At 42.4% G+C, this 20,383-nt stretch overlaps 1 protein-coding gene across 1 annotated transcript in view; it reads right to left on the bottom strand.

Moving 5' to 3' along the window:
• LOC122929683 (early endosome antigen 1-like) overlaps nt 1-20,383 on the bottom strand; it is a 63,537-nt gene that overhangs the window by 8,892 nt on the left and 34,262 nt on the right. The window contains exons 4-6 of the mRNA XM_044283322.1: nt 18,415-18,469; nt 11,434-11,536; nt 7,596-7,774 (exon numbers count right to left, since the gene is read on the bottom strand). Coding sequence (XP_044139257.1) covers nt 7,596-7,774; nt 11,434-11,536; nt 18,415-18,469 — 337 coding nt within the window. The remainder of the gene's footprint in view (nt 1-7,595; nt 7,775-11,433; nt 11,537-18,414; nt 18,470-20,383) is intronic.

The raw sequence follows: 20,383 nt of genomic DNA, 5'->3' as shown, positions 1-20,383 counted from the left end.
CACTCCACTCCAATATCTCCCTGGCCTGCCAATCCACTACTGGATTGTGCGCTACCAACCAGGGAAGACCCAGCACCACCGGAGTGGGAAGCCCCTCCAGAACATAACCTGAAAGCATCTCGTTATGGTGGTCCCCTACCCGAAGGTGTATATTATGAACAATATGGGTGAGGTTTCTCTGAGACAGGGGAGCAGAATCAATAGCAAATATGGGAATGGGTCTCTGTAACGTACAGAGAGACAAACCCGAAAGAAATAGTCTCCGTCTTATCACCAAAAACAATAACCGCTGGCAACACAAATTGCGATGTACGTATGGAGGAGACGTATACCCCCCAGCTGACATCCTCCACACAGCCTGGGGTTAGTAGTTTTTCCGACGGTCTTTTGTTTCTGAGGAAAGAAAGACAGACATTAATGAAATGACCCCTCTCCCCACAAAAAAAACAAACCCCACGCCTACGGCGAGCCTCAGGAGGACGGACCTGACGAGTAGTTCCTCCTAGCTGCATAGGCTCGTCTAAGTCCGTACAGACTAACTGCTGCTTGAGAGGAGTTACCAATTTCTCCGGTTCTTTCAACCTGTCCCTAAGGCGTCTCTCTATACGGATAGAAAGGGACATAACCGCATCAAGGGAAAAGGGGGTCTCATATAATGCAAGCGCATCCTTAACCCTTTCGGATAACCCAGAGCAGAACTGACTCCTGAGAGCCGGGTCGTTCCATTGGGTATCCGTAGCCCACCTACGGAATTCAGAGCAATACTCCTCTACCGGCCGTTCTCCTTGTAAGAGTCTCCGTAATCTTGATTCAGCCAGTGCTACTCGGTCAGGGTCGTCATATATGAGACCCAAGACCCCGAAAAACTCATCCACTGACCGAAGAGCCTGGGAATCAGTAGGTAAAGAGAACGCCCAGGACTGCGGGTCCCCCTGCAGCAGGGAAATAACAACCCCCACCCGCTGATCTTCATTACCAGAGGAGTGAGGGCGCAGTTTAAAATATAACTTACAGGCCTCACGGAATGCCAAAAACTTGTCCCTTCCCCCAGAAAATCTGTCAGGGAGAAGGACCTTGGGTTCCGCAACAACCTGGTTACCAGTAGCAACCGCTGGGCTTGCGGTCAGTTGTAATTGCTGCTGTTGCTGGAGGACCGACGCCTTCAATCCTACCACCTCCAAAGACAGGCCATGAAATTGTTTGGACAGAGCAGCAATTTGATCCATACTGGATTCTAAGTAGGTAAAAAAAAAATAATAATAAATATTTTTATTTTTTTTACCTACACAAAATAAGGGCCAGAGATAATGTAATGACCGGTGTCACGCACAGGGAGGAAAACAGGGAAAGCCCTGCCTAAGGGAGAGGGAAAGGTGGTGACCCCTAACTCACCTTGCGGCTGGCACCTGACTGCCCTGACGTCCCTAGACGGGTTCCTCACCCGTGCGGCGATCACGTGCCTAAACCCTGGCTTTCCCTGAAATGAGCCCTAGATAGTGAACGGGCTGGTGGGATCGCTAGTCCTTACCACTGCACTAAGAGGGAAACACCAGGGAGAGGACAGACAAACACAAACACCCAGGTGGACAACAACAACTGTCCACAAAGGTCCAACAGGGATCCGGAGGGTAGCGTTCTGAATCAACAGTCAGAGAACGCAGCAACACAGCTCCAGTGGGTCAGGATAGATGTCCAGGCAGGAAGCTCTATCTCTGGCAACCAGAGAAGTGTGAGAGAGGAATATAAGGAGGTTTGGGAGTGCTGGACAAGGAACAGCTGAGGAGAAGGAGCTACGGATCCCTGAGTGAGCCAAAAGGGTTTGCAAAGCAAACCCAGAAAGCTACCATAAGGAAAACAGCCCTATCTTAAATAGAGCGTGCAGCCTTCCGCTGCGACTTCCTGACCCCGGGTATAACGGAGTCAGGCGTGGTTCTCGATACCCTCGTGACACAATGATCCTTTAAATGTTAGTAAACACTTTTTTCAAATTTTTCATGGGTAGGTTTAGTAGTTGTGTATTGTCACGTACACACATCCAGCATGTGTATTGTAGGTGTGCCTCTTATATTCACCTCCCCTTAGTTTGCAAATTGAGAACAAATCACACTGTAACACCGTCCACACAACCCAGATATACAACTCCCTGGAACCACTATAAATGATAAGTCCAGACTTGTCACAGTGTTCTCCACTAGTCAAAGGGTTAAGTAGGGTTATGCAAGGGATGTATATTTTTTAAAGCATTCAAGGGTCAAACTTATTGAATTTTTAAGCTTGAAAAGAAATGGTACAGGAGTTACAAAAAAAAGCAGCGTAGATGAGGTACCAAACAATCGAACAGTTCAATAAAGGGTAGAAGGAACATTGGATACACACTTCAGACATCAGAAATTGCCTCAACCATATTTTTATTCCTGCAATTCTGGGTTAGATTTCCACAGCTAACAATAAGTTTTTTAGGCAAATGCATTGTTTATGCCTAAACAGTGAGGTGATAAGGACAAATAAACTGGGATATTAAATAATAAAGTGCGCCGTTTCCCATCATTGTACCCCTGAGATGCTGATCGCGGCATCTGACAGTAATAACACAGTGTAAAATTAAAAAAATAAAATTATAATAACCATTGCCACCATTTTGATTGTAGAACCTGCACGAAATCTTGCATGGCCCGTGATGTCATCACATTGGCTGGCGTGGTGACGTCGAGATTTTGTGCTGGATCTCAAGTCAAGATGGCGGTGGCTGTCTCTCCGTGCTCAAACGGATGAGATAAGTATGATTTAAAAAAAAAATTTTACCGCCATCCAATGAAAATTGATTCGGTATTACGAAGCATGGGGAAATTCGGCTTTGCGGCGAATCAAATTTTCCTTAAAATGCAGATCAAATTCCACTTTGTGGACTTCGATTCACTAGGCAAAGGCTTCTGCCTAGCAGTGATCCCAGTGACGTCACTGCCAATAATGAGTGGTCTATAGCACTACCCTAAGCTGTTTTACCGGCTAGGGCAGCGCTAAGACACTAGTCACCAGCACCCATTAGTGCTGGTGACTAGTGTTGATCGAGCACCAAAGTGCTCAGGTGCTTAAGTAGAACACCTAGGGATGCTCGGGTGCTACCGAGCACAATGGAAGTCAATAAGAGAACCCAAGCATTAAACCAGGCCCCCCCTGCTCTGAAGAGGGGAGGGTGCCTGGTTCACAGGAAAAGGTCAGAAATTGATGGAAACACAACCGAAATGGTTCAGGAACAGCATGGGTAGGATTTCTGGATGCATCTTGGACTCCCAGGTTGCTGCTGGAAATGATGCTGTCCGAGTAGTACGCCAATTATACAGACAGACAATAATACGCACCAAACCGAAGATAAAAAATTTTGGAGGAAAAATTGTTAGGAAATATTTTTTCCTGTATATTTACTTGTATATAAAGGGCAAGTGCTGCCAAAAATTACAAGAGGCACTCCGATACAACCTGTATATCACATAAAGGAGGGCCTCATTCTCATTGTGGTACAATTGTTCAGGTAGTGGGACTCCTACACTCATAAAGCCTATGCACTAAGTGAAACGGCTGCCAAAAATTACAAGGAACCGGCACTCCAATACACCCTTTATTACACATAAAGGAGGGTATTATACACAGCCTTGAACAATTATGATTGATGGCCTCCTGGTGACCCTCAAAAACTATTGGAGCAAGGGCCTGCTGGTGACCCTCTAAAATATTAGGGGAGAGGGCCTGCTGCTGATCTGACTATCTAAAACATTAGGGGAGAGGGGCTGCTGCTGAGCTGACTCTCTAAAATATTAGGAGCAAGGGCAGCCTAATAAGCATGTTGATATGATGGAGGAGGACAAGAAAAGGAAGATTGAACCATATACCCTTTTTTGTGGTGGAAGGGGTGCATGGGAATACAGTGTATTCAATACAGCATAAAAGCCACATTTAAAGTCCCTTTACAGGTGAAACTCGAAAAAATTACAATATCATGCAAAGTTCATTTATTTCAGTAATGCAACTTTAAATGTGAAACTAACATATGAGATATAATCATGGAAGATGTGGGATACGCTAAAATGTAACTTTTATTGGTATATCAATAAAATCGGGAGAGGAACAATGTGACCTAAAAAATCCCTAATAGTAGGCAGGTGGGGTGGCACTAACCAAGTGCTCAAACAATTGTGGCATGTGAACCCACCATGTGTGTAGTGTGGCCACCTCCACTCTGTAGCCAAAGGGATATGAGAATGTGTCCCAAAATCAAATCGTCTCCATAGGCCTGGACAGGTATCCAGGTACAACTATGGAGAGGTGTGATGGGAATCACATGCAAGCTAATCAACCACAGCTGATGCTAAAATAGCAGCATGAGAGCCAGGAGACAAGAGTGTACTTATCTACAATGTCCCAGCGCTCTTAGACCAGCTGTGGTGATTAAATTGGGAAGAACAGGGTTAGGTGCAGATCAGGGTGCCCTGGTAATGCGGCATCCTGATGCACTGTATCAAGCATGGATCACCTCTGTGCTGTATGATTCAGGGTGTAGCAACACAGCTGTAGGTATCCTGCAAGATCGCACCCAATCCTACTTCCCAAGAGGACTGTCATCTAGCTCATGCTATCGCAGTAATACTAGCTCAACGCATTTCTTCTATGTAAGAGTCATCAGGAGCCAAAATAATCTCATTCATTCAGAGCAACAGCATAACAGCATATCCGGCGCTAGTACGGCCGGATGAATCTTAATATAGAGGAAACGCGTTGAGCTAGTATTTCTAGTGTTCGCGCCCCTTCTCATTTTGGTATGGCACAGGTTGCAAATGACAATTCTTTTATCGTCCACACTTTCCTCAAAAAAGTGCAAGGCTGAGGAACACCTACCCCTTGGCAAGGGATATTGTTGCAAAGGGGTGTTAGGGGAACAGTTGCGAGCCTGTTTGGTGTGGCCCGCCTTCTCCATTTTGCCACCCCACTGCCTCTTGCAGCCTGTTGCAGTTCTGTGGATCCATCCCCCTCTGTACTGCTGTCCTCGCTCGGCTTGCCAGGTTGGGTCAGTGATTTTATCATTCACACCTTCTCTTCCACTGCCTCACTCTGGTCATCCTCCTGACTTGTTGGCCTAACAACAACCTCACTTATTGACAACTGTTTCTCATCATTATCATCCACCTCGTGAAACACTAATTGCCGTTCCCCACCGTCATCTTCTTGTGACTGTGGATGCTCAAGAGTTTGGCTATCGGTGCACACAATCGCCTCATGTCCTTCTTCAAGCAGGCTTGGCGAGAGGCCCAAATCAAGGAATAACGATGAAAAGAGCTCTTTGGAATATCTAAGTGTGGGATCACTTGTTTGGCAAGACTCTCCATGGTGGTAGGAAGGAGGATCAGGGTGAGGATTCTGTTGACCAGACTCTTGGCTACTGAGACTGGACTTTGTAGAAGACAGGGTGGTGCTTAACCAACTGGAAGCATTATCTGCTGCAATCCAACCGACCACCTGGTCGCACTGGTATGACTTCGAGAGTGGTGTCCTGCGCCACCCTGCAAACTTGGACATGAAGCTAGGTATCGTAAATGAGTGTGTTTGTTGTGCTCTGGCAGCAGGCACAGTTTCACCGCACCCAGGGCCATGGCCTCTGCGTGCACCATCCGCAGCGCGACCACTTCCCCGTCCCTTACTGCTCGTCTTCTGCATATTAAATGGTATATATACTTGCAAGTATGTTACATGTATACTAGTGCAGGTTTTGTAAGTGTATGTGCAAATAAATTAAACTTAACGTTACTGATATTTAGGTAATGTCGCTGTCACCAGCAGCTAATAAAACATTTCTTGGAATATCACTAATATTTATGATGCGCAAAAGTTATACAGGAGATGTAGCGCAGGTAATGTCGCTGCCACCAGCATTGAAAAAATTAGACTGAATGTCACTGATATTTAGGATGCGTAAACGTTATACAGGAGATGTAGCGCAGGTAATGTAACTGTCCGCAGCGGACACCGTCTACGTAAAAAGTACACTGGATGTCACAGATATTTTTAGAATGCGCACACGTAAAACAGGAGATGTAGAGCAGATAATGTCGCTGTCTGCAGCGTCTATGTAAAAAGTACACTGGATGTCACAGATATTTTTAGGATACGCAAACGTTATACAGGAGATTTATAGCGCAGGTAATGTAACTGTCCGCGGCGGACACCGTCTATGGAAAAAGTACACTGGATGTCACAGATATTGTTAGACTGCGCACACATTACACAGGAGATGTAGCGCAGATAATGTCGATGTCTGCAGCGGCCAAACAATTGCAAGCTATTTAGCGCAGGTTGAGCTAAAAATATATATTGCTGCCAGATACAGCAATAGTCCTTAAACAGACTTTTGGGTCTCTAACAATTGCACGCAATTAAGCGCAGGTTGTGCTAATAATATATATTGCTGCCAGATACAACAGTAGTCCTTAAAAGGACTTTTGGGTCTCTAACCGCAATCAATTTTGCGCAGGTTGCGCTAAAAATATATATTGCTGCCAGATACAACAATAGTCCTTAAAAGGACTTTTGGGTCTCTAACACCAACCCTGCCTAACCAAAAAATAAAATAAATAAAATTGAATTCCCTATCCTTCAATTCAAGTCCCTTCTACAGCACAGCTCTGGCTGAACCACGTGTCATCGCGCTTCGGCCAGCCAATCACTGTAATGCTAGTAACCAACATGGCTACGGCATTACAGTGAGTGGCAGTACTTACCTGAACATTTATTGGCTATGTAGCAGCCAAAAAACGTGCAGAGATGAGACTCGAGCATCACGCTCGAGCACACGTGGTATTCGGCCGTGGTATTGGTCACCGGAAGATGCACAGTTCTCATAGACTTGGTGCATCTTCCTGCTGGCCTTGCAACAGTCTCAGAGCTGCCATATATTTCTTTATTGACACCAGAAAACTGGCATGAATAAAGAAACATGTGGCGGACCTGCTGCAATGTCTCCTTCCTGCCCTCGCTATGCCCCTTTTCTTGCCACTTCTGAAAACTGTCAAGAAGGGGGAAAGTTGCAGCTTTTTTACTCCACTGTTGTGGTGTAAATCACATAGTACATTTCCCCCTAAATGTCTTAGATCACACTCTCTCATCTTCAAATGATAACCCCTGAACTCTGACCTGCCTGGTAACCAGCACAACCACAAATTGCAATTACATGTTGGTCAGACCAAAGGGTTCATTCAATTTACAAAAGTAACTACTGGATGCCAAATGCATATAGTTATGTTTACATTTTTATCAGATAAATGTACAGTTGTGAAATATCAGTGACCTCTAACTCCTACTACTATACTACTTCAACTCCTATTGAAGTTAAATGGAGCAATGCTGCAATAATCAGTTCTATCCATTACATAATGGTACTACTGCAGGAGAGCTGATTGGCAGGGAGTGGGTTGTTGGACCTCTGCCAATCAGATACTGAGGTTAGACCCTCAATATGAAAGTATCTGAAGAACTATTTGTAATAAATTCATCCAACCATGTTACAATTCTAACATGCTTCAACAAGTCTAATTTTCCAAAAGTCTTACCTGAGTCCATTGTGGTGTCCTTTGTAGGTGTAGTGGTATTTAATAGTCCTGTGTTTTTTTTCTTTTCAGTTTTGCTTGATTGTGTTTCATTTTGCTTTGTAACTTGTGCTATTTTTCGGATCACTTTGTCTTTATTACACAGCTTACTTATCATATTAATGACATTCATACACTGAGTCCTACAAGGAAATAAAACATCCTTTTTACTAAAGCAAGACAAAATTTAATTTAAATATATAAAATATATTATACTCAGCCTCTTACTTAACTTCAGCGTATTCAGCGCCACTTCTAAGTGTAAGACAGCTAGGAGGGGCCAGGAGAGTAGAAAACACTTTGTTTTGAAACAGAGAATTTAGCTCCATTGAAGACATCATAACTAGGGATGATTGGACCGCTAGATGTACAGGTTCGAGGGGTTCGGCTTAACTTTGTTTCAAAGTTCGGTCCAGGTTCCGAACTTGACCCCGAACTACAAACCCCATTGAAGTCAATGGTGACCAGAACCTTGGGGCACTAAAATGGCTGAAAGTCATATAAAGGGCTAGATGACTGCAAAAGGCTCCAAAGAGGGCATAAGAGCAGTACAATTGCCCTCAAAACAAATGTGAATAGGAAAATGACTTAAAATAACATAAAATACATTAAAAGTAAAAGATAACAATCTTGAACCAAGAGGCGGAGGTCCAAATGGAGTAGGAAGTTAAGAAGGCTGTGCACTTGGCGGTGTATTTGGAAGAGGTGGAGGAAGAAGCCAACGCTGTCTTTTTTTTTTTTTTTATGTGTCTGTCAATTCTGTGTAGACCTTTTGCCATTTTTGGGGGGGGTGGCCGGCATACGGTATTTCTCTACTCTGCCAAGACACAATCGTGAGCCAGGAAGTGAAGGTCCGAGTGAAGAAGGCGGACGTGGAGGTGTAGGTGGAAGAGGTGGGGAGGAAGCCAACACTGTTTCTGTTAGTTTTCTTTCCATGTGACAGTCAATTCTGTGTCAGATTGCTAAGGGTCACGGCGTAACAGTTTGGAGCTTATATGTCCTAGGTTAAAACTGGGTCAAACATTTCTTCTTTGTTTAAGATCTAATGCGTCCCCTATAAACAATTTTTCTCCTACTACAGTAAGACTGATGCCCAAGGGGTGTTTTAATTTTTTTTTAATTGCCAGAGTGTCACAGACACACTCCACAGAAGAAATTCCTCTCCTACAACAGTTAGACAGATGAAGGGAGTGTTCCTAATTAGAGATGAGCGAACCTCTGTTTTAAGTTCGGCGTCTAAAGTTCGGGTTTGGATTAGCGGAGAATCCCGATCTGGAACCGGATATGGATTCCGACTTCCGTTGTGGTCCGTGGTAGCGGAATCAATAATGGCCGATTATTGATTCCGCTACCACGGACCACAACGGAAGTCGGAATCCATATCCGGTTCCAGATCGGGATTCTCCGCTAATCCAAACCCGAACTTTAGACGCCGAACTTAAAACAGAGGTTCGCTCATCTCTATTCCTAATAAAAATAAATAAAAAAATCATGACTTTCACAGACACACTCGGCAGAAGAATTACGTCTCCTACAACAGTTAGACTGATGAAGGAGGTGTTCCTATATTTTTTTTTTAAACTATGACTTTCACAGACACACTCCACAGAAGAATTTCCTTTCCTACAATAGTTAGACAGATGAAGGGAGTGTACCAATTTTTTTTATTTTTTTAATTCATTACTTTCACAGACACATTCCACAAAAGAATTTCCTCTCCTACAACAGTTTGATGGATAAAGGGGGTGCTCCTAATTTTTTTTTTTAAATCATGACTTTCACAGACACACTCCACAGAAGAATTTTATCTCCCACATTAGTTTGATGGATGCAAAATATCTTATTAAAATTCTTAATTTTTTTGTTTGTTGGTAACTGTCAACAACCAAACATTGGGTGATGGCAAAGAGAACGCACAAACTGCATCGCAGTATAACAATGGCTGGGTATTGCCAGTATACTTCTCTACTTTGCCAGTATAAGACATAATAATATTGAGCCTGGGGGCGGAGGTACCAGTGAAGGAGGAGGTGGATGTGGTGGTGCAGGCGGAGAAAGTCACCAGCTTTTTTTTTCTTTCAATTTTTTATTTTTTGTTTGTTTGTGGAGGCCCCAAAGCATTGGGAAAAGGCAAAGAGAATGCACAAACTGCGCTGGAGTATAACAATGGCTAGGTGCGGCCAGTATACCTCTCTACTCTGGCTAAGGTATGGACAAGTCCTGTGGGATCTATGCCTGATTCTATGCAGTGACAGGTTGAGAGCCAAAAGCATGCACAGGCGGCGCTCACTTTTTGCAGCAGCTCTGAAATATTGGGGTAATTCTTCAGGAACCCCTGTGCCACCAAGTTCAGCACATGCGCCAGGCAAGGGATCTGCGTAAACTGGCCAGGCTTGAGGCTCACTGGCACCAACCACTCATCGGCCTGTTGTTCCATGCCCGTCCACAGCACCTGCGCAGTGTGGGGGTCTTTCTTCCAAACATTTGAGTTTCAGAACAGCATGCTGTCGTTTCCCCCTGGCTATGCTGAAGTTGGTGGTGCGGGTGTTGCGCTGACATGATAGAGAGGTGGTAGACGAGGAACCAGAGGAGGAAGCGAAGTAGGAGGAGGAGGCAACAGGAGGCACCGAGAAATGTCCAGCATTCCTCGGTGGTGGTAGGACATGCGCCAAACCACTGTCAACCTCAGGCCCAGCTGCCACTACATTTACCCAGTCAGCAGTTAGGGAGATATAACGTCTCTGCCCGTACTTACTGGTCCACATGTCGGTGGTTATGTGGACCTTGCCACTAATGGCGTTGTGCAGCGCACACCTGATTTTTTTCTGCCACTTGTTAGTACAGGGCAGGGATTTCATGCCTGGAAAAGTTGTTGCAGCTGGGAACCACGTACCGTCGGACAGCTGCTGGCATGACATTTTTAGGACTCTCCGTCTCCACCAGACAGAATGGCAGCATTTTAAAGGCCAGCAATTTTGAAAGACAGGCATTCAGGACCAGGGCTCACTAGTGGGTAGGGGGTACTTCCTCTTTCTCTCCAGTGTTTGGGCGATGGACAGCTGAACACTTCCATGGGACAGTGTGGAGATGCTCGGTGACAGTGGTGGTGGTGTTGCTGCCACATCCTCTGTTTGCGGGATGGCAGGTCCGACTGTCACTCCAGAGGGGGAGGAAGATACCAAGACCACAGCAGAAGATGGAGCAGGAGGACGGATCCGGTGAAATACCAGATCTATCTCACCTGGTATCATCCGGAATAACAGATCCAATTTTTTTGAAAGATCAAAAGGGAAACCCGCTCCTCCTATATCCCGACGGATGCGCAGACCGGAAAACCGGATCCGGAGATGTGGCAATTTCCGGAACACTTGGTACCGGATCCGCATTTAATGCAACTCTATGGAAATGAATGCCGGATCTGGCAAGTGCGGTATTGTTCTGGGATTTTGTCCAGAAAAAATACTGTACAAGGGACAGAACGAAAGACATCATGATGCATACTGAACAGATCGCTTTCTATTCAGAATGAATTAGGACAAAAATGATGTGTTTTTTTCTGGTATTAAGACCCTTTACCGGATTTCAATAACGGAAAAGAATAGCGCTAGTGTGAAAGTACCCTAACAGGTGTGGATACACTAAGAAACAGAAGATTGTATAAAAATTTGAAGGAGTAAAATGCCCTTTGATTACCATTTCAATTAAAATGTACAGTCTGCTTAGTTATTGATGTTTGTCCAGTGGTTGCTGGTGTCAATAATAGCAGCATTATTATTTTTTTATGTAACATTTTCTAACTTACGACTGAGTTGAAAATTTTTCCAGAAGTCGTGATTGATTCTTTTCAAACTGCGCCATTACAGACTGAAGATGTTCAAAATGCCGCTTCAAATGTTTGTATCCAGCTGGAGCATAAAAAAAAAAAGAAAAAAGCATTATAAATGTAATCTCATGAGAATATCTCCACTCCTGAGTGCCACTGATAGGAGAAAGTATGTCAGTGACAGGGAGGCGGAAGAGCTGGAAACTCCTTGGCGCACGCTGTGTATTGAACAGTTCTGGTGCTGGAGCTCTTCAATACAGATTTTTTAAAAATGACTGGGTCAATTCAAGAAAGTGATCCAGCATTTTGCTAAGGTTATCTATTAGGGATGAGCAAATCGACTTCGGATGAAACATCAGAAGTCGCTTCACATAAAACTTAATTAGAATACTGTACGGAGCGAGCACTCCGTAAAGTATTAGAATGTATTGGCTCTTATGAGCCGAAGTTATTGCTTTGCGAATTCTCGTGAGACTTCGGGTAATAACTTCAGAAATAAATTTCTACTGTAAAAAACCGAAACTTGGAACCGAACCCGAGCTCGGTAAAAGATTTTTAACAGTAGAAACTAATTTATGAAGTTATTACCCGAAGTACCACGAGACTTTGTGAAGTAATAACTTCGGCTCATAGGAGCCAATACATTCTAATACTGTACGGAGCACTCGCTTCGTACAGTATTCTAACGAAGTTTTATGCGACTCGACTTCGGATGTTTCATTCGAAGTCAATTTGCTCATCCCTTATGTTGCCCTCACAGAGCAGAAAACTGGGGACAGGTTTTCTTTAAGTAACATAAGCCTATATATGACTTTTTATTCTTTTTTTTCATCAACACGTCTTTAGCCAAATGTCTATAGATTTGTATAATCTAGCATCAGTTAGAATGTATTCCATATGTGACCACTTGTATTTTTTTTTACATGTGTAAGGCTGTATCATATAGTACTTACTGATCAGTCTTCGAACCTTGAACCTCAGGCCAGGTTCTCTCTTTAAGGGGTTTTGCCGTAAACTCCTTCACTCTTAAATGTATTTTCATTAATTACTCTAGCTCCCATTCCTCTTTGGATAGTTTTTTTTTTTTTTTTCAAATCTACCTCTTGTCTTCCATGTTTGAATTCTACTTCCTGATTTGTCATGTGACTGCTCTCCCATCATTCCTTAGAGCAATGACATGTCTTGATATCAGTAGATCATGTGGCACTAACCACACCCCTTCTTCTTACCAATGAGCAGTTACCTGCATAAAGGAAGGGTCCAAGCCACTTTGTGGACTCTTGCTCTTTCTGTTTCTACTGCTACCCCTCCCTCTACTTCTTGATTGACAAGACCAGGCAAGATGATTATGCAGGAACCTGCTACTGTCATTCAAGAAAGAGAGGAAGGGGTGGTCAGAGGAACCAGTAAGCGCGAAGAATGAGCAGAATGAGTTGGGTCCACCCTCAGTGCACTTAACTGCTCATATGTATATAAATTTAAAGTACTTTTTCTCCAGAAAGAAGCAACTGATTGCTAAGTGAATGGTATCATTACATTCTTCTGAGCTAGCACTGCAAGACATTGTACCTGACATGCTTTAACAGTTAATTTCATGGTGACAGATTCCCTTTAACCCTTAAGCTCCCAGCGCCATATGTGTACGGCACTGGAGGGTCTTTAAATATGGCGCCTGCTCACTCATACAGCGGGTCTCTGCTGTTTCAAACAGGAGAAGCCTGCGGCTCATGTCTGTGACCGGCAAGAATGCTGATTGCAGGCATTTAAGCCTTTATATGGCATGGTCAAGCACGACCACGGCATCCAAATGGTGAAAAATCCAGAAGTGAGCTCTTCCAGGTTAAGACCAGCTCCCCTGCGCAACGATTGAGGAAGTCAGTCATTAATTCTAATTGGCTCTGAAGAGACCCAGCATATTAGAGCGCCAATTCCTATGTTGGCCAACAAAGGATAAAATCTATTTGAGCTTATACTGTAGTTATATGGAAATACAGTATAAGCCATTAAAAAAAAATTGTGAATATTGTAGCATCCTAGAGGGGCTACAAAAAAGGAAACAATTGTAAAAAAAAAAAATTAAATCACCCCCCTTTTCCTAGAATAAAAAAAATAACATAATAAAATATATAAACATCATGGGCATCACCGCATCTCAAAACCCCCATAATAATAAAATAGTAAAATAATTATCCCATACGGTGAATGGTGTAACAGAAAAAATATAAAAATGCCTGATTTGCCATTTTTTCATTGCTTCTCTTACCCACAATTTGGTGTTTATGGTATCAATAAAACTGGTGTTTATGGTATCAATAAAAAATACAGATCTGCCCTGCATAAATGAGCCCCCCACACAGCTCAGTAGACATAACTATCAAAAAGTTATGAAAGATGGTAATGTAAAAAAATATATATTTTCAAATTTTTTTTTTTTTTTCAGTATTTAAACACAAATAAAACCTACAGATATGTGGTATTGTTGTAATAATACTGACCCAGAGAATGAAGGGCATAGGTCAGTTTTTCCACATAGAGAATTTCATTTGGACAAAACCTATAAAACTGTGGCAGAATTTTTTTTATTCCCCTAATTCCACCAAATTTGGATTTTTTCCCCACTTCCCACTACATTGTATGCCATATTAAATGGTGGTATTAGAAAGTACAACTTCTCCCACAAAAAAAACAAGCCCTCGTATGGCTACATGAACGAAAAAAAAAAAAGTTATGGCTCTGGGAAGACAGGGAAGAAAATACAAAAAACAAAAATGCTCCAGTATCCAAAAGGTTAACCCTGTATACTATAGCTGTATAGCCTGATACTTTATCCATTTTTCATATATAGTAGCCGTCAAGAGATATCATGTTATTTAGCTATATTATGGATCATGTTGTACATTTTTTTTTTACAAGAATGAGAAACTGCAAATATGAAAAAGCAGTAAAGGGTTAAACCACTATGACATAGATTGTATTCATTTATGGTCACAAATACAGCAGCTGAGTCAATATATTGAGATGTCAGTAAGGATAGGCTTTTGCTTTTAAATAGATAGAATTTGTTCTCAAGCAGAAATATCTTTATATAAATAGCAACAAATGAGCACTGTCTACTATGATTAGATAACTGGGGTTTTAGACTGGACGTACAGTCATGTTTATCCTGTAAATGCAATATGGTTCTAATTGCAGAAAGCAAAATCTGGGTGACTAGGTGATATCTTACTCTCTGTGTTAGGGTCGCTTCACACAGCTTTTTCTGTCAGTTTTTGATACAATTCTTTGAGCCAATTTCACAAGTGGGTTGAAAGTGAATGAAAAATATAAATGAAGTTCTTGTGCTTCTCCTTCCTTCTCGCTCAATAAAAGCAATAAAAAACTGTCACAAAAGCTGCATGATATCAGCCTTAGAAGTATTTATTCCAGTTCCCACAAGAGTATTGTTCTTTAGCAATAAGCAATGCTTATAAGAAAGAAGACACATTTCTATGTCTAATATTTGGGAAGACTAAAGCTCTTCCCATTTCTACTGCTTTTTCTTTATTCAAGAAATGTAGATTTTTAGTTACTGTCTATTTCCATTACAGGTCAAGAAAATATTGACTTCGACCCTAGTTATTAAAGTCTGATGTTTGTACAGCTTGCAGAACATTCATGTGAATGCAAAGTAAGCTAGGAAATTCAAAGTGCTCTGAGTAATAAAATATTTATACATCTGTAATTATTGTGGTGATACAAATGGGACCCTCAGCCCTATTTTAAAAGCTTTCATCAATGTGATTTGAAACTTAAAAAGGAATTACACCTTAGTATATTTCCTGAGGTGTCAAATACTTATGTCAGGAGATAACATCACTGAGCCAATTCTCCACAGATCCTAATGTATTGGGTCTCATGGCTTGAAAGGGAGGCTGAACCATGCCTTTTCCCAGTCCTCAAGAGCCACCAGACTATGCCAGCATGGAAGATGTTATTTGGCTTTGCAGAGAATAGTTATTTCCTTACAACTGGTTTTCTGGAAGTCTTGGAACAAGTCTTTTGTTGCATTGGAAACTGGAGGAGGGCCCTCACACCAGCAGTTCAGTGCTGGTCATCGGGTGCTTTCACATCTAAAAAATGTACTGTCTTTTTGACATGTGGTAAATTACCATTTGGCACAGCACAAATTGTGGTTTTGCAATTCTTTTTTTGCTTACTTTACTTTTTGACAAAAAACCTTGTTTCATCTGTCGCCAAGAAATGCATTACTAAACCTCAAGAATTCATGGTAAACGTGCGCAGTTTTGCCGAGCAGTAGTTGGCTGTGCATTCAAAAAAACTAAGCCATTTGCCTGTTAAATAGGTGCAATTACATTCCAGGAGCACCCTTGTTTACATTATCATCCTTTAAAATACAAATTTATGAGGTGTGACAACTCTGGGTCACTTAGCTCTCTTGTCACAGGTAATGGGGAGGGGATAACACCAAATGACACATGGAAGGAATAGACCAGAGTCTAGGCCTCAAAGCTAAGGGAGAGGGTTGGTGACCCTAGGAATCCCTAGACCTCTTCCTGACTCCTGCCAGTATGAGTAGACCCTGGAAATACTCATACACCGGAACCTAGGCCCTGAAGACCCTGGAAGGCCCTAGGAAGGAACCAGCATCTCCCTGAGGCCTAGACAACAACACACACAAGTGAACAACAAAATGCAAGACAAAATGCACTTAGCTTAAAGTAGAATGGAGGAGCAGGAGATCCAAAGGAACAACACACTAGCTCAACCAACTCCAGCAGGAAATATCAACCGCATGTTAAGCAGTGTGTCATAACTAAATAGTAAGCTGCATCTGACAAGATGTGTGGTCATTACCCAACACAACACTGAAAGGAGAAAACAGATAGACTGTCAGATATCCTCATATGCGCCAGTCTCTCCGATCTTCTCACCTCTGTCATGGGAAGGAATGTGACATCTCCAGGATCACAGTCTTCTCACCTTGGTGAGATGGTTGGCACACCTCAAGAAGCCACTTCAACACTGCAGATTTGGGTGCAAACTGGCCGCAACCAGCTTTTACAGGCATCAAACCATAATACATTAACATAAATCTTTGGCCGTCTGGCCACTGACTACACAGTGTTTTTCCCTCTCTATCGGGATCTGGGTCTACCACCCAGCTCCTCAAAACACCACACAGGTTTATAGGGTCCCGCCTCACACAGGCCTTGGCACAGCCTGTTTCTTCCCCAGACGGGAAGCCCCGATTGAGGAGCCCAGCCCATACTTCACCAAGCTCCTCAGATGGCTGCTAATTTCCTCTTATTATCAGCCTGGCTGATACAGAGGTGGAAAGACACTATTTTCCCAGCCTTTCTTCTTCTTATCCAGCTTCCTCTGGGTGAGATACACCATTTTAATGGCCCTCATCTGGCCCTCTGGCTGCTCCACTGCCACAGAAGGTAGCATTAATTTTGTAATTTATTTATTTTACCTTTATTACTCCTATCTTCTGTTCTGGGCTGTAGTCACGTGACCATGTCCATTAAGCTTTCTCTTATTCCTGTGATGTTATGTCCATGGGCATGTCAAAGCAGCAATAGGGGCAGTGATAGTGGAGTGTCTATATAACTAGCCTGGTGAGAGAAGCTATAAACTAGCTAGCCATTCTTAGGGGCAGAGCTTCAGCTGTGGCAGAGAAAGGAGACGTGCATTATGGGTTTGGCTGGATGCAGCAACAGGAAGTGTTATATTCAGGATTTAAAGAAGGCAATAACCTTTGTAAATAATGTAGTAGTAGTGTAAAATAAAGCAAACTCCGGTACATCCATCAATGGCATACAATTGTGTTTAGTGATGAAAGCAGGTTCTGCCTTGGTACTATTGATGGACACATCAGAATTTGCAAGAGTAATGGAGAGCTCCTACTGTCATCATGCATAGCGTGGAGGCACACAGGAACAACACCAGGTGTCATATTGTGGGGTCCATGATAATGCCTGCCTACATATTGCCTGTGCTACATAATGTGCTCTTCAGGGTATTCAGCAGGTTCCCTAGACAGCTTGATCACCAGGTCTCTCCCCCATCGAGAATGTTTGGAATGGATGGGGTGATGGATCTTTCATGCACAGCAGCCAACAACCACTTTTGCTGAACTATGTGCACAAGTTAAAAGACATACCACAGGAGGATATTCAGCATCTGTATTATCATTATCATTACTGTGCCAGAGTGGCAGCCTGTATTAATATGACCCTGCCTCATCATATACCCTGCTGCAAATCCCAAAATAAAGGGTGCACCATCTTGGTTGTGTGATCATTGATCAAATATCAATAGCACTTTATACTCTGCCAATCTCAGCTCAATCACATTACATTTTTTAGGTGTTTTCCTTCATTTTCCAGTATTTAATTTAGAATATTGCATCTGAATTTACTTTGTATATCCGTGGCCTGTATGCAAGCACTTGATCTGCTTGATATAGTTGCTCCATAGATATTTGCATCATTTACAGTAGAAAACTATATTTATAACAATCACATATAAACATAAGCTGACATTAGAAATATGCAAATATGTATAATGTATCACAGACTTCACAAATGAGTTAGATGTAAAATTATCTTTAGTGCCTAAAATAAATAAATACAATGCATTCGCAAAGTCTTAAAGCCTCTTCACTTTTTCACATTTTGTTGTTTTACAGACATGTGCTAAAATAAAAATAAAAATAAAAATGTTCTCCCCAACATAGAAAAAGGTCTGAATAATTATGCCCTTTCAATTTTAGTTTTTTCTTTTTTAATAAATTTGCAAACATTTCTAAAAATCAGTTTTCACTTTTATTTTATTTTATTTTAGCAGAAGGCGGCAACGTAACAAAATGTGAAAAAAATGAAAGGGTCTGAAAACTTTCTCTTTGCATTCTATCTTTATGTGAAAGAATAAAAGATCATTTGCAAAAAATCTTACTTTGCACTTCAGTTAATGTATAATTCTTTGATGAAATAGTCTGTAGTAGATTGTTCTGCAAGAATAAAAGGAATAAGACAAGGTTGATATATTGGCATGTTTAATCTACTGATTTTGCCAGCTAATCTAGATGCTGAAAATACAAAACAAAATACACTTTAGAACAGGGCCTCCAAAGTGAACAAGGTTGCACCACACAAACTTGACCACCCTCCGTGGATTTCTATGGGAGCGCCAACTATCCTAGCGATATGCCACCAATGTTTGAGATGGGCCAACCCCTTTAAGAAACACAGCAGCATTTTGAACCTGTTCAAATAAAACAGACAAGACAAAACAAAATAGTGAACACTGACTTTAACCCCTTCCTGACCATCAATGCACATGTTTGGCGCAGCTACGCAGGTCTCCATCTTTAAAGATGGCATCTGCTCCTATAGTTCAATGCATTCTATGTAAGCAGTGATCAGATGATCACATGTTCAAGTCCTCTAAGGGAACTTAAAGAAAAGTAAAAAAAATAATAATAATTTTTTAAAAATATATTTTTTAAAATCTTAAAATTCAAAATCACCTCTCAAATCAATCTCTTTCCCATATTAAAAATTTTAAAAAAGATTTTTTGCAACATGTCCCAAAACGCCAGAACTCTAAAAACATAAACATAGTTATACCATCAAAATGAATGATTTGGCACTTTTTCAACCCCCCTAAAAAATGTAATAAAAATTGATCTAAAAGCATTTCACACACCTAAATGGTATCAATAGTACTGATTACCCTGCGAAAAATGAACCCTCACACAGCTCTATAGACATAATTACAAAAAAGTTTAGTTTTTTTGTCTTTTTTAAAAAAAATATTACACAAGAAGGGGCACACATCTGGGCATAACTATTATGAAGGGGCACATGTGGGCATAATTACTGTGAAGAAGTCACATATATGGGCATAGCTACTCTGAAGGGGGCACATATCTGGGCATAGCTACTGTTTAGGGGCATAGGTACTTGAAAGGGCACCTCAGCATAGCAAATGTGAAAGGAGCACATCTGAGCATAGCTACTGTGAAAGGGGTACCTGTAAGTATTACTAATGTGAAGGCGGCACATTTGGACATAACTACTGTGAAGGGGCACAGTGAGGGCATTACTACTGCTGCTGGGGAGTGGCGGCAACTGAGCTGTGAGCACTGGAGGAACCAGGTAAGTATTAACTGTTTGGGTTTTTTTGTTTTTTTTTTTCTTGTGAAGGGGGAACATATCTGGGCATAAAAACTGTAATGGGTGCACATATCTGGGAATAACTACTGTGAAGGGGCTCATATCTGGGCATAACTACTTTGAAGGGGGCACATCTAGATTTAATTACTGTGAAAGGGGCACATATTTGGGCATAAGTACTGTGGAGGGGCACATCTGGGCATAACTACTGCTGCTAGGGAGTGCCGGCAACTGAGCTGCAAGCATCGGTGGTACATGTGAGCATTACTAATGTGAAGGCAGCACATATGGGCATAACTACTGTGAAGGGGCACAGTGTGGGCATTAGTACTGTGTGCCGGTACTAAGGGGGAATAATTACTATGTGGGGTGTAGGAGAGTACCTGGGGTGGTGGTAGACGGGAAGTACGTGCCACCGGGGGTCCTGGCTCCGGTGGAGTAAAAGCCGGAAAAGTGCATTTTGCAGCGGTTATGCTGTTAACACAGCGGATCCGGGCCGGCTCTTACTGGGAGCAGGCAGAAATACGGGTGGGTGCCTGTCTCCCCACGGTCCAGGCCAGGTTTTGCAGGGAAGGGTTAAAACCCGGCCAGCAACAAGGGTGTGTTGTGCAATGTGGAGGTTTTTGTTCTCTGGCTGTGAGAGTGAGAGGTAGAGGTGAGCTGGGCTGTGTGCTGAGGCCTGTAAAGGACTGTGCGGGGAACCGCAGCTGAAGCCAGGAGGGATCCGTGTTCCGTGGCTAGAAGCC

This window comes from Bufo gargarizans, chromosome 2, assembly GCF_014858855.1.
Source record: "Bufo gargarizans isolate SCDJY-AF-19 chromosome 2, ASM1485885v1, whole genome shotgun sequence".
In the NCBI taxonomy this organism is placed as follows: domain Eukaryota; kingdom Metazoa; phylum Chordata; class Amphibia; order Anura; family Bufonidae; genus Bufo; species Bufo gargarizans.
This window is presented reverse-complemented; position numbering and strand designations above follow the sequence as displayed.